Source organism: Helianthus annuus, chromosome 5 (genome assembly GCF_002127325.2).
Source record: "Helianthus annuus cultivar XRQ/B chromosome 5, HanXRQr2.0-SUNRISE, whole genome shotgun sequence".
Lineage (NCBI taxonomy): Eukaryota > Viridiplantae > Streptophyta > Magnoliopsida > Asterales > Asteraceae > Helianthus > Helianthus annuus.
This window is the reverse complement of record NC_035437.2, coordinates 79,004,386-79,018,694: the sequence shown is the minus strand read 5'-3', so window position 1 is coordinate 79,018,694 and position 14,309 is coordinate 79,004,386. Positions and strand designations below refer to the sequence as shown.

The 14,309-nt window shown below is 35.9% G+C and overlaps 1 protein-coding gene across 4 annotated transcripts; it reads right to left on the bottom strand.

Moving 5' to 3' along the window:
- Positions 1-5,220: 5,220 nt before the first annotated feature.
- On the bottom strand, positions 5,221-13,787 carry LOC110940700 (probable protein phosphatase 2C 60). Of its 4 annotated transcripts, none has more exons than XM_035990509.1 (6): positions 13,463-13,768; positions 12,310-12,667; positions 11,393-11,760; positions 8,507-8,743; positions 5,649-5,899; positions 5,221-5,566 (listed from the first exon to the last, which is right to left on the bottom strand). In XM_035990509.1, exons 2-5 carry the CDS (start codon positions 12,626-12,628, stop codon positions 5,651-5,653), a joined length of 1,173 nt encoding a protein of 390 aa, XP_035846402.1. In that variant the 5' UTR covers positions 12,629-12,667; positions 13,463-13,768; the 3' UTR covers positions 5,221-5,566; positions 5,649-5,650. The 4 variants fall into 4 exon arrangements, with proteins under 4 accessions (XP_035846402.1, XP_022037950.1, XP_022037948.1 ...); XM_022182258.2 differs by adding an exon at positions 12,880-12,993 and having other exon boundaries at positions 5,251-5,899; positions 13,463-13,787; XM_022182256.1 differs by adding an exon at positions 12,880-12,993 and having other exon boundaries at positions 5,251-5,899; positions 12,310-12,719; positions 13,463-13,767.
- Positions 13,788-14,309: the final 522 nt, after the last annotated feature.

Genomic DNA, 14,309 nt, shown 5'->3' with positions numbered 1-14,309 from the left:
AAAAGCTCCTTCCTTTTCCTCCTCCATACTCACGGCTCCCACACATCTCCATTTTCACTTCCATTCCATCCATTCCCAAGTGATATTAAGGTGTAAGGAGCTAAGTTAGGAAGCTTGGAGCTTTCGGGAGTTCAAGGACTTTCACCGTTTGCTTTTATCCACTTATTTTCTTCTCTTGATCATCCCTAGCCTTGAGCTAGTGGTAAGAACATTGATCTTGCTATTTTACATCTTATATTAGTGGTTAAAAGAAGAATCATAATCATAATCTTGAAGAACACTAAGAATCACAAGAAGTAAACTTGAACATAAGCTTAAAATAAGAAGAAATCTTGATGAATATGAGTTGTTTTGCTTAATGATTGTTGATTATTTGTGAAAATAATGTTGATCATCATATGATCTTGCTAAATCATGATTAAAAACATAATCTAGCAAAATGAGAGGATGAACTTGATGAAAGTTAATGGATCATCCTTATGAGAAGCATGAACTTGAAAGAATACATTGATTTCTTGAAAAAATAATGATCAAGTAAGTTGTGATACTTGTAGATCTAGAAAATTTCATGGATGATTTCTAAAGAAACCAAGTTAAAAATGTAAGTTTTTCTAAATCTTGGTTCTTACAAAAACAAACCTTATTTTTGGTGGTTAAACAAGTGTAGAAACACTTGTGTAACGAGAAGAATTCATAAAGAAACATTTTTAGAAATGATGATCACAAGTTGTAAAGATCCATATTCCTTAAAAATAAAGTTTTTAAAGAACTAATCACACTTTAGAAGGTAACAAGGCTTACTAAGAACACTAGTAAGTTCCTACAAATTTTTACAAAGATTCAAGTTCATAAAGTAGTAGATTATTACTTGTTTTTGGCAAAGTTGGTAAGTAAAAGTTGTTTGTTGTTGAGTGTGGATTGATTGTGTTGATTTTTACAAAAGAAAATGATATGCTTGAAAGCATGGAAACCTCCATTTTTAGGGGAAACTATGGCAAAAATTTTCTAAAAATTAAACACTTAGAAAAATATTTCTAAACAAATATTTACAAGTGTATTTTAAACCATGAATTTTTACACAAACTTTGCCATAATTTTTTGTTACAAAAATACAAATATTGGAGGTTGGTTTTTATAAATAAAAGTGACTAAATATGTATTTAGGAAATATATATTTAGAAGGCACCATGTGTGTGATTATTTGTATATTATGTGTATTAGTTATATTATTTTAGGATTTGAAATAATATAACTCATCAAAATACCAAGAATTACAATCCAAAATATTACCAAAATTCCAAGGAATAAATATACACATTTCACACAAAATATTGATGAAACCGAACTATGGAGTAAGACTTACAAAATATTCCGGAAATTTATTCACAAAATATATTTTGGGTAGATAATATTCTGGACACCAAGGAAACGAAAATATGATTTTACAATTTCTACAAGAATATGTCACATTTTTGACAAGAAGGAAATGTATTATCTTTGGACAAGTAAAAATATATATTTTTCTTGGAATTATTAGAAGATATATTATTTCTGGAAGAAAATATATATTTTCTCAAACAAACATCAAATACGTTATTTTTGGGAAAAAATGTAATCTCTTAAATAAACTTGAAATATATTATTTGTGGAAGAAAAATAAGTTCACATATATTTTCAAGTTAGACTTAAAAATATATTATTTTTGAAACTTATGAGGAAATACAAATATTTTTGCCAAAAGAAAAATTATAAATAATTTTTCTAAATAATATTTATTACAATATATATTTTGGAAATATATATTGGTGGACTCTTATTAAAGATAATATTCCGGAAAAATTAATACGAAATTAAGTATAAGAATACTTAATGCATATAATAAAAATACGTATGCTCATACGTATAAATACACACCAGAATACGACCCCACATACATGGCAAAAATATACAAGTATAAGAATACGAATACAAATACACCCATCATTGGGAAGGAAATACATGTATAAATACTTGAGGAGTATCAAGTTAAACTATATTGATTTAACAATTATTCCAAAACTTAATAAATATAATTTAAGTTAAAGTATTTATTATTTTAACAAACAATTATATAACTTGGAATAATGATGAAGACATTTGGAAACGTAACTCAAAGACACAAATTAATACTAAGTCAAGGCACGACCCGCTCGTCTAAAAGACCATAGTACGTTGTAGGTAGTCGTGTACTCCAGGGGAAACTTTGAGTTACAGGCGGATTCGAAGAACGCAAACCAGTGAGTTCATGTTCCCCCTTTTCTTTTAACTGTTTCCAGTTTTAAAACTTCAGGGGTGAAGTACATGTTACTAAATGTTTACGAACAATTACAAATGGTATGGTTAGCTAAGGAAAAATACTATTAGGTCATGTGAATGGGTAGGCGCACCCTTAAGACCATTAATCCTCGCAGTAGGACCGAGGGACATGAGTGATAGATCTATTTGGGTGTAGCGAGCCCCACCCATGAGTCCGTCGAGTGGACCGTGAGGTGACTATGTCTTATTGCCGGAGACAAAGTCTGCTAGGTTTGAGTCTTCCTGCACCATGTCACGTATATTAATGTATTAGCTACACATTAATTGATTTGTTTCCTTGTTGCTTTATATCAGTTTACAAAGTACATACGTACATACTTACAAATGTTTTCAAGGATGTTCGCATACACATACAAAACACATGAACTTGCTCAACTTTTGTTGATGTTTTTAAACTACATGTATTTCAGGAAAATGGTTATGGATCTGGCGGGCGTTCAAGATTTCAAGTTGTGTTTTTAATAAAAGATGTGATCCAGTACTGAAGGGTTTGAGTCATGTGATTTATCCTTGATAGAATACGTGGTTCCAAAGCTCGTTTTTATTAGTGTCTTTTGTGAAGTCCAGTACGGAACTTTAAGCTTTGGTTGTCATGAGATCTAAATTTGAAGTCTTAGTTTAATGTTAAACAAGGACGGTTGTATTATTTTGAAAACTATATATGGATGAACATCTTGGTATTATCATATAGTTGTTTGTTATGGTTGAATGCAATGATATTAAGCAAGTCACACCAAATCACGCTTCCACAAAAGTCAGGGTGTGACACTCGATAGGGTTTAATCCTTTGTCTGTTTACCTTGAATGGTACACCGTTTGGAGGCTTAATTTCTACCGCTCCATGTGGAAAGATTTGGGTGATGGAATAAGGTCCTGTCCACCTTGACTTAAGCTTACCCGGAAATAATCGAAGCCTTGAATTAAACAATAGCATTTGATCCCCCTCCCGAAATTCTTTAGGTTTGCTTATTTTATCATGTATACTTTCCATGCGTTTCTTATAAATTTCATAATTGGATATGCTTAATTTCTTAATTCATCTAATTCGTTTAATTGATAGAGTCGATTTTTACCGGCAAGGTCTTGGTCTAGGTTTACGTTTTTTAATGCCCAATAGGCCTTGTGAATAATTTCTATCGGGAGGTGACAATTTTTTCATAGACGAGCTTATATGGGGTGGTGCCTATTGGTGTTTTGTAGGTGGTTCGAAAGGCCCATAAAGCGTTATCTAGTTTATACACCCAATCTTTCTTGTTTTGACCTACGGTTTTCTCTAAAATTCTTTTTAGCCCTTGATTTGTTACTTCGGCTTGACCGTTGGTTTGAGAATGGTAGGCGGTTGAAATGCGGTGATAGACCCCATATTTTGTTAAAATTTTGTATAATTAATGATTGCAAAAATGGGTACCTCTATTACTTATTAGTGCCTTTGGAGCACCAAAACAAGAAAATAGTCGTTTTAAGAATCTTATCACGACTCTACCATCGTTGGTTGGAAGAGCTTCGGCCTCGGCATATTTGGACACGTAATCGACCGCTACAAGAATGTATTTATTATCTTTTGACGGTGAGAAAGGTCGCATAAAATCCATACCCCAAACATCAAAAATTTCACAAATAAGAATGTCTTTTTGAAGCGTTTCAAAATTTGTTCAGTAAATCATATGTTAATTTCTCCCCTCTTTTGGTCTTTGGGTAGTGATTGACAGTGCACACCAACAACAATTTGTGTTAAGCATGTTGTTAACGGCCAAATATACTCGCCTTATGTTAAGTTGGTAGCGTATACAGTTATACTAACCTTATTAAGTTGGTGAACACTTTTAACAAAATGATATGAAAGATGCGTTGGTTGGAAAAGAATTGAGGCAAGCACTTTCATTAGGTTTTCGTATTGTTTATTTTGATATGAGTAAACTCTACTGCAGTGTTTTCATTTTTCTTCCCAAATGAAAGAGGAAAATGTAGTATGTACAAGCACAATAGACCACCAGTGCTGCATTTTATCATAAACACGTGTCACTAAATATTGTGAAAGCATCTTCAAGACGCTTCCAACAATGCCATAAAGATAAGAAGACATGAACGCTACCAACACGTTTAACATTATCTTACTTAGAAATGCTTCTTTTTTTTTTTCTGGAACGGCAACCTTCTTGTATTTAGGCTACCGCACTTCCCCCAAATTGAAGAGCCCCGTTGCTCTACTCCGGCCAAACTATGTTCTCTTAACCGGACCCATATTGGCTTCAGAGTTTGGCTTGTACGTTCCCCTGGGAAACCTTACCTTGCCACTTGACAGTCGTTGTGCCACCACAAGAGCAGAACTCTTTGACGTAACACACGGTAAGACAAAAATCCGGGTGGGCTTGGCACCTCTGCAAGAGGGCTAGGCTTTATCCATTATTGTCTAATCCACCAAAGTGACAAAAGTGAGGTTTAAACTTGGGTCTCTATTCGAAGAGCTCAAGTCTCCCTACCTATTGGTAGATTTGTGTATTTTCAGTTGGGTCACCATGATGACAAAATTGCAAATACAACGTTTGGCCTAGAGATGGGCATAATAACCTCTCTACTCGCATAGCCACTTGATCTATAGATAAGTGAAATTTTAGGTTTATAGGTAACGCATACTACGATTACGTATCTTTGTTCATATACGCTTGTGTATAATTGATTTTATGTTCCAGTTTATTTTATTATATCTCAGAAAGAAACCCAACAATAAAGCCGATATCACTTCAAATCAGGAGTCTCCGTCATAGTGGGGCTGAGAACATTATATTTTTGCTCATACGAGCATGCTGACCAAACTCCACTCCAAACTAAACTGTAGCCTTTCAAGGATGTAAACCATCTCAGATCTATCATCAAGAAACCGCTAGAACGACAAGATTAAAAGTCAACACCGACACAAATTGGGTAAAAACGGGCATTTAAGTTGAGAATACCGCCAAAAAAAGAAATAAACAACACTTCTGTGAAGTTCTGGTATTAGTACTCCCGACTAAAGAATTTTTGCCTTTTGCTCAAAGCAATTAAAGCATGGCTAACCATGGTGCGCCGGGGTTGCCAGGTTCTGACCTTTGACAAGAAACTACCTAGGCTTGGCTCAGAGCCAAGGAACCACGGAGCACCAGTTTGCCGCTTTGACCATTCACAAGAGGCTACCTTGGCCTTGCTTGTTTTTCTTTTTGGGGAGATATTCACACTGGAAATAGTACAAGAATTTTAAAATTAGAGAGAAATATATAGAGACGGTATCTGTATATGTATAGTAGAGATAAGGAGACCATCAGGTGGGGCCGGGAGCAAGTGTGTTTGAAGGCAGGTTTACTCCTGCTCCTTTCACAGATACTTTAGGTGCTCTAACAGAGCTAGCCCTGCTCGTGAGGTTCGAGTCGAGAAAGAGAACGACCACTGTGATGTCATCATGGAAATGACGGCGGACCCCACGATCGATCTTTTTCAAGTCAGAGTATCTCATTTCCCTCTTCTTTGCTGCTTTGCGCAATGCAACTTTTACTAGTCTCTTAGCAATTCCCTGCATCAATGAATATTAATGTTGTGAGTTTTCGTAGGTTGACACTAACACAACCTATTTAAACCCAAATTTATTTGTTGATGGGTTATTTTTAGCATATTAATAACGTAAAGGGATTTTTACATATTTCCCCCTCCTAAGATGGCTTATTACGTATTTCCCCAAACAAAAAAAAAAACAATTACATATTTCCCCTTTTTTGAAAAAATTACCCAATTACCCTTCTAAAAACTCATAATCCATCACTCTTCTTTTTGGTTTACGCTGGTTTTACCCGGAGAGAGAGAGATAAATACGAATACTTCATAGTGATGCGTAATGGTGGTATAGTGGAATTAGGATTGCAGCTGGGTTTTCAAACAGTGGTCAGTTAGAAAAGGTTTGTAAGTTGCTAATTTCTGTTTTTAGAAAACAAGTCTTAGTTGTCTACTAAATTCAATAAAGTAATAAATATTATAATTTCTTACAAATACCACCTGTAATACAGGCCTTCAAAACCTATCGAACAGCTATGTTTTTAAACAACATGAATGATTTTTAGCAATTGATTTTAAATATTTGGTATCGCATTTGTACTTTTTAAATTCATTACGAACAAGTAAGGATTACATTTTAATGAAAGTTTGTGTTATTTATTATGAGTATTGTTTGACAAGAGTAGCAAGTAAAAAAAATAGGGAAATATTATATGAATCAAGAGATATGTAATAAATTGATGTAATTAAAAAGAGGAAATATGTAAATAATCATTTAATAGTTCATTAAGGGTAAAATAGTCATTCAATAAGAGTCATTTTAATGAAAAGGGGAAATATGTAATATATAAGGGTTAGGGAGAGGAAATATGTAATTGTTTTTTTTTTTGTTTGGGGAAATATGTAATAAGCTAGCTTAGGAGGGGGAAATATGTAAAACCCTAACATAAATTACAACAAAAAATACAACAATAACAACAACAACAACAACCATACCCAGTAAATCCCACAAATAGCAAAGCTACTTATAGGGTCTGGGGAGGGTGGGATGTAGACAGACCTTGCCTATGTCCATAGGGATAGAGAGGCTGCTTCCAGAGAGACCCTCGGCTCGAAAACGAACAACAAACCAACACGCCAAGTCAAAGAATATAGAAATAAGAAGCCCCCATACCAAGAAATTGATCCGAGTGACACAATATAATGTAAATCGTGTATAATAGCATGCATACAACATCATTTGGGCATAAACACAAGAAAGCAATCACCGGAAAAGTCACTTAAAGAGTACGAAAAACCTACCTCCTTAAAATACACCTATGACCTTACTGCAATATCTTCTAGAAGTCCTTAACCCTAATCCTACGCCTCCACGAAGTCCTATATTGGACCATGTCCTCAGAAAGATGCAACTCTACTAAATCATGCCTAATCTGCTCATCCCATGTCAGTTTGGGTCTGCCTCTTCCTCTCCTCCCCTCGACAGTAAGAGTTTCCACTACTCTAACTGGTGTCGCCAGTTCCCTCCGCTTCACATGCCCAAACCATCTCAATCTCCCCTCCTTAATCTTCTCCGATATACTAGCCACTCCTAATCTTTCCCTAAAAACCTCATTTCTTATCCGATCTAACCTCGTGTATCCACACATCCACCTCAGCATCCTCATCTCTGCTACCTCCATCTTGCACGCTTGTGTCTTCTTGATAGCCCAACAGTCTGTTCGATATAACGTAGCGGGCCTGACTGCTACCCTGTAAAATTTCCCCTTTAATTTAGTTGGGAACCTCCTATCACACAATACCCCACTGGCTGCCCTCCATCTACACCAGCCAGCCTGTATGCGATGGGTTACATCACTATCTATGTCACCATCTCTTTCTACAAACGACCCCATATTTTCTATAAAATAATTATGATTTAAACTATAAAACTTGTTACCCATTTCTCTCTCTCTTTTTTTTTTCAATTTCGACATAAATTACCCAATCAATCAGTTTAAGTTATTACATTTTAACAGCAATTCCTAGATTTTCTAGGATAAATATATCAACTCCAGAACACACCACTTAAATGTGTACGTTTAAATTATTACACAAAAGACGTGTTAAAAAATAAGTATAAAACTAAACGGGTTAAACTGGTCAACCTGCAAACCTGGTAGGTCGACCCGAAACTGACCCAAACCAGCATTAGACTAAACCCAAACCCGCAAATTCATGTTAGGTTTGTGTCGTGTCAAAAAATTCACACCCCTTGCAGTAAATGTCAAGAAAAGGGTAAAATAGTCTTCTTGTTTAGAACATATGTTCAGGTTAGTAATGTAAACTTCCTAAAGAGGACAGAACACCCAAGAACAGGTCTATACAAACCAAGAACAAAGAAGAATAAAACTTGACTTTTAGGTCAACCCAGAATGATTTTGAAAGCGGGATTGACATGAAACCTATAAAATGTTAAACCGATGAATTAAAAAATAAAAATAATAATAATTGATGATTGTAGTTTTTAGAAAAAGTACTATCAATCTTGGTATCAAGATTAGTAGATTTGACCTCTAAAAAGGTCAAAACAGCACAACAAAAGTTTAAGTATGTGTGTTTTGACTTTGAGGTATTTAGTTAAGCATCTTACGTTGCGTGGGTGATTCTGAACAATATCAACAGCTTCTTGATTGGTTAGGTGCTCCCAGAGGCCATCTGAAGCAAATATGATAAACTGATCATGTGGCTGCAGCTGGTGCGTCGAAACAGATGGATCTGAGCTCAATATCGGTCTTTGAAACGGTTCACGCAGGCGGAACTTAGCATACAAAGGTGCCTTATTGAATTCCGCCTTTTTTAAGTATACATCACCAATGGATTTTGAAATCTGCAAAAAAAAAAAAAAAAAAAAAAAAAAAAAAAAAAAACAGGTTTTAGAACTTAAATTTTAAAAATAAAAGGTTAATCACCATATGTTAAGAGATGGCAATTTTGACCAATCGGTGATAAAAAGATCAAGATGTTTCATCTCCGATGTTCAAATGGGTAAAATCATTTATATTTAGCTAAAATGTGAACAGGTTAAATGTGTCGAAAACTGTCCATACTTCAAAGTGTGTTTTCGATCCACAAACCCTTTTAATTCAAAATTTTATATCAACATTTGAGGTATTGGGCAGTTGTCTCAATTGCTGAGTGTTATGTGCCTTATGTCCAAGGCTTGATGCAAAACTACTATCGAGCCGGGGGGTCTCACCGGAAGCAGCCTCTCTATTCCTACGGGGTAGAGATAAGGCTGTCTACATCTTACCCTCCTCAGACCCTACCTTAGCTTTGCTATTGGTGGGATTTACCGAGTATGATGATGATTTGAGGTATTGGACAGAGATGTTGCAACTGTTATGGTTGTGAGGATAATCGGATATAACCATGTGGTTCACTTTTTTTAATTTTCTATTCAAGGTATGCCAGTAAGAATCCATGAAAATTCAAAGAAATCATTTATCTATTTTGCCTATCAAAGTTTTATCAATTTATTTCGAGTAAACTGCAATTTTGGTCCCTCAGGTTTGGTCACTTTTGCCACTTTAGTCCAAAACTCAAACATTTTAAATCTGGATCCCTGTGGTTTCAGTTTTATTGCCATTTTGGTCCAAAAGTAAAATCAACTCAAATTTCTCAAGTAAAATCCTAGTATTTTGTCCTTTTCCTCAGGGGCAAAATGGTCATTATAAGTTCTATTATAACAGTTATTAATTAAAATAATAAAATAAAATATTGTGCTTTCATCGTTACAATCTTCACCATTGCCCCAAATTCATCTGTTAATTTCATCATTACACACACATGCACTAGTGGGTCAATGGCGAAAGATTGTGGTGATGGTGATTGTGGCGGGAGAGTTGTGGGATGAACCGGCATCCACCGGAGAAATAAAAAAATAATAAAAAAGGATACCTGGTAAATATAAAAGCAGAGGAGAGTTGTGCAACCGGGATGAACCGGCATCCATCGGAGAAAATCAACGGCCCGGAGATGAAGTCAGACGATCTGGGTGGTCAAAGTCAGCTCTAAGATTGGTACTGGTGGTTGAAACAGAAACAGGGGGTGGGGATGTTTAGACTTTGAGAATGAGAGGTTAGTGAAGCTGAGAGTGGTGGTCTGGTGGTGGGTATGGACTGTGGTGGTGGGTTTGCGGTAGAGATACGGTGGATGAAGGGAGAGTAAAAAGAGAGATTGCCGACGGTTGCTGCCATGGATTTTTTTTTTTTTGTTATTTTCTTTCCTTTTTTTGAACCAGTTAGATTGGTGGTTTTTGAACCAGTGAGATTGGTTTCATTTTGTCCTGTTTGGGAGGAAAGTGCCCTCCATTGTTGGGTGAAAAGGTTCAAGATTTGGGGGTTTGGGGGGAGATTGGAGGGTTTTGTGAATTGGGTGGATGAGATGTTGAAAGGGGGTCATGGATGATGATTATGATGATTGATGTTTCTTTGGATTGTGACCATATGTGTTCTAATCTGGAGGTAGCTAGGGTTAGAAAACGATGATTATGGTGAATGTGTGTGTAATGATGAAATTAACAGATGAATTTGGGGCAATGGTGAATATTGTAATGATGAAAGCATAATATTTTATTTTCTTATTTTAATTAATAATTGTTATAATAAAACTTATAATAACCATTTTGCCCCTGGGGAAAAGGACAAAATACTAGGATTTTATGAGTTGATTTTACTTTTGGACCAAAATGGCAATAAAACTTAAACCACAGGACCCAGATTCAAAAGGTTTGAGTTTTGGACTAAAGTGGCAAAAGTGACCAAACCTCAGGGACCAAAATGGCAGTTTACTCACTTATTTTTTAAAGTAATTGTTTGGTCTCACTAGAACAAACTTACAAAGTCCAGCAAATGGGACTGAGTTCTTAAAAGGTCACGACACACTCTCTCTCTCTCTCTTTCCTTTGACTATCCAGGTGCAATGCTTGAGAGATCCTAGTGTTTCTTTGCTGTGGATCTCTAGAAAAACCCTTGTTTTTCCTATTTCTTTCTGCATCATCGACCAAAGAGTGCAGCGAACAATACCCCACTTTTTAAAAGTAAAAAATTTTGAATATTCATTTGAAGGATTTTTCTTGTTGAATCACTAATCTTTCTCTTTTATGTTTATTTAATCTCCTCGTTGTACTTGATGTGTACACATAAGTATACGCCTTTTAACTGGACTTTAATAATCTAGTAAACATCACGATTTTCATGGCTTCACTTTTGATTAAGGCATCAAATCTCGTTTATGAACGCCAAAGATTTATTGCTTACACTTAAATTATGTTGACTTTCAGTGTTTTTTTAACCATAAAATAACATGCTAACCTAAGAGGAATACAGATTATGATCAAGATGAACAAATACAATTGTAACTTATTGGACAGTACAAAACTACAAATCTTAATGGGAGAATAATTGCATGAACACCTAAATGTTACCATACGCAATTATTATATATTAAAAAGTAACTATGTGTAAGAGGAAGATACCTGTATAAGACCTTTTACCCGCCACACGTTATGCTTCAAGACTACAATCTGCGAGTCATCTGGGTGCGCGGAGTGCAACTCCTGTCTCACAGACTCTATACATGCATTGTGTTCCTCTGAGAGCTGAATTGCAAGAACTTCCCCAGTCGCCTTCACATGCCTTCCCAAAACAGCTCGAGAATCTCCAAGATTAGCAATGTAAAGGGTCCCGCCACACACAACTCCAACAAGACAGCATGATCCAACAGCTGCTATTTGTGGTTTCATTGGCCACTGTTTCGATACAATAGAGAGGAAACCCTCTTCTGTTGCTTGAAAAGCCTTTTTAATTACCTCCATTGACATTGATTGATTCTCTGAAGTGAACCCTGAAAAATCAACAGCTTTGTTGACTTTAGTGATCCTTAAAAGTATTGATGAAGAGCAGTTTGTAACGAGCATAAAACAAAGAAAGTAAAATGCCATTTTCGTCCATGAGCTTTGGCCAGTTTTGCCACTTCCGTCCAAAGGTTTGTTTTTCCGCATCTAGATCCAAAAGCTATAAAATCTTGCAATTTTCATTTGGCTCGTTAACTCCATCCATTTTTCTCCGTCAAGTCAGGGGTATTTCCGTCTCTTTTGTTAACTTATAGGGCAATTCGGTCTTTTTTTCAGGGGTATTCTGTCTTTTTACATAAGGTGAAAAAAGACCAGATTGCCTTTTAAGTTAACAAAAAAGACGGAAATACCCCTGACTTAACAAAGAAAAAATAGACGGAGTTAACGAACCAGATGCAAATGCTAAGATTTCAAATCATCTGGATCCAGGTGCGGAAAAACAAACCTTCGGACGAAAGTCGCAAAACTGGCCAAAACCTCTAGGACGAAAATGACATTTTACTCAAAACAAAAATTTATTAAAGGTTCAAATGACTTACTCTTGAGATGTTGAAATAAGTTACTATTAATAAAGCGTGACGTCTCAGGACCTCCATGCCCATCATACACTCCTACAAAGGTGCCATAAGGTCCCGATTCTTGCAAGCTTAAACACCCCGATTCAAGCTGGCTCTGATCCTCTAATAAATTATTAGCTTGAACTACAGCCATGGAGAAATCTCCATTATAATGATGTCCTGTATCCTTGTACCATAAGAGACCATCTTGACGACCACCCGAATCAGAACCGTTGTGAACATGTCTGTCGGAACGTGGCCGGAAACAAGCCCACAAAAAGTTCATGAACCCAGATATCATACCTCATCTCATCAAGACCTCTTTTCTAAGTATTCGCATCTGATTAAGATCATAGACTAACTTATTATTCTCGTCAAATCAAACCAAAATCCTACAAACAAGAAAAATATAAACAGCAATTCAAAGGTAAACTGTAGCTATGACATTAAAAATCAAACTTTAAATATGCAATCTTTCTGAAAACCACTCAAAACCCATATGATAATAATCAATATGCCAAAAACTATCTTTTTTTTTTTTTCCAAACCAACCTCTTTCATTTAACGTCAGGAAAATTACACAAGAATGGCATGTAAAGGGCAACAAGCTGCGCCGCAACCTCTTTTGAATAGCAAACAACCCCCTTTTAAATAGCAAATCCAATTCTAGCAAAAACAAAACTATCTCAGTTTATTATTTGAAAATATGCAATCTTATGCCCCTAAATCGAACCTTGACCGCAATCTCAACAGAAATCAAATGTTATTGTAGGAACAACAATTGAAAACTTTTTCAATATGCAATCTCATAATCTTAAAAAAAAAAAAAAACATAAAATTGTTGCTCAGCAATTAAGATGCCCAAATCTTCTAAAAATCAAACCAAACTCGAAGAGAAACACATAATTGATAATCCTACATACAAATATTAACTTAAACTTAAACCTATATGACAAATACCATAATCACAACAGCCTCAGGAAATAAAAAGTCACAAAAAAATTAAAAATAAAGTAAAATCTAATTAAGCAGTCAACAACAACAGGACACTAGCAAAACAAAACCCTAACCTAAGTCCTCTTCAAACAAGTTGATAAATCAAACTCAAGAATCAACAAATCAGGAGAATAACTACCTTCAGAGAAGAAACCTGAAGAAGATCTGAAGGCGAACGAATCGGATCTACGGATGAATATACACAAATAGAGGTATTGAAGATTCACAATTGAAGAATGAAGAGTGAGAGTAATTTGATGATGATGATGAGGAGGAGGAATTTGAAGCTTATTATGGGAGTTTAGAAGAAGTTGAAGCGGGTGAAGAAGATCGATTGTGAGAGAGAGAGAGAGAGAGAGAGAGAGCTCTTATCAATCAAGGGAAGGAAGGGTAGAGAGAGAGAGAGAGAGAGAGAGAGATAGTCGAAGGAGTTTATCAACGAAGATGATAAACTAGTGATATGGTGTATGAAAGTCTTTATGAGTTGTCCAAGACGTGCACTTGACATCAAGACAAGTGGCATCTAGCCACGGTCGCTTTCGGTTGAATATGTTTGTAGTTCGACCTCACTTTTTTATTAATAAGGCCATGTGTAGTCATAAAGCCCCCAAATGGGCGTTATGCGCCATGTGGCATGCCACGTTACCCCGGGGCTTTATGGGGCTTGAGGCCGTAGTCATAAAGCCCTACCTCATCATAACCAAAGTGTAAAATGCAGGGACCAAAGTGTAAAATGCAGGGACCAAAGTGTTTTAATGCAGGGACCAAATTGTAAAATGCAGGGACCAAAGTGGAAATCTCCTTCTTCCTCGCGCCGCGAAATTTTTCACGGGGGTTTTCTTTTTTTTGCTCATGGCGCCCCTGGGGGCGGTGTGGGGGGCTCCATATGGGCGCTATGCCCTTGTTCGCGCTCCACTACAGGTAACCTAAGAGTAGTACCTAAGAACCAGATACCATTGCCTTTTAGAGAACCATAAATAACACAT

Bases quoted from the DNA above. Each gene is read 5' to 3' on its own strand.
- LOC110940700 (XM_022182258.2), bottom strand. From the start codon at position 12,628: ATGATATCTGGGTTCATGAACTTTTTGTGGGCTTGTTTCCGGCCACGT. The intron at 11,761-12,309 runs GTAAGTCATTTG...TTGATTTTTCAG, and splicing joins CTTATTTCAACATCTCAAGA to GGTTCACTTCAGAGAATCAA. The intron at 5,900-8,506 runs GTAAGATGCTTA...TCATTGATGCAG, and splicing joins TTCAGAATCACCCACGCAAC to GGAATTGCTAAGAGACTAGT.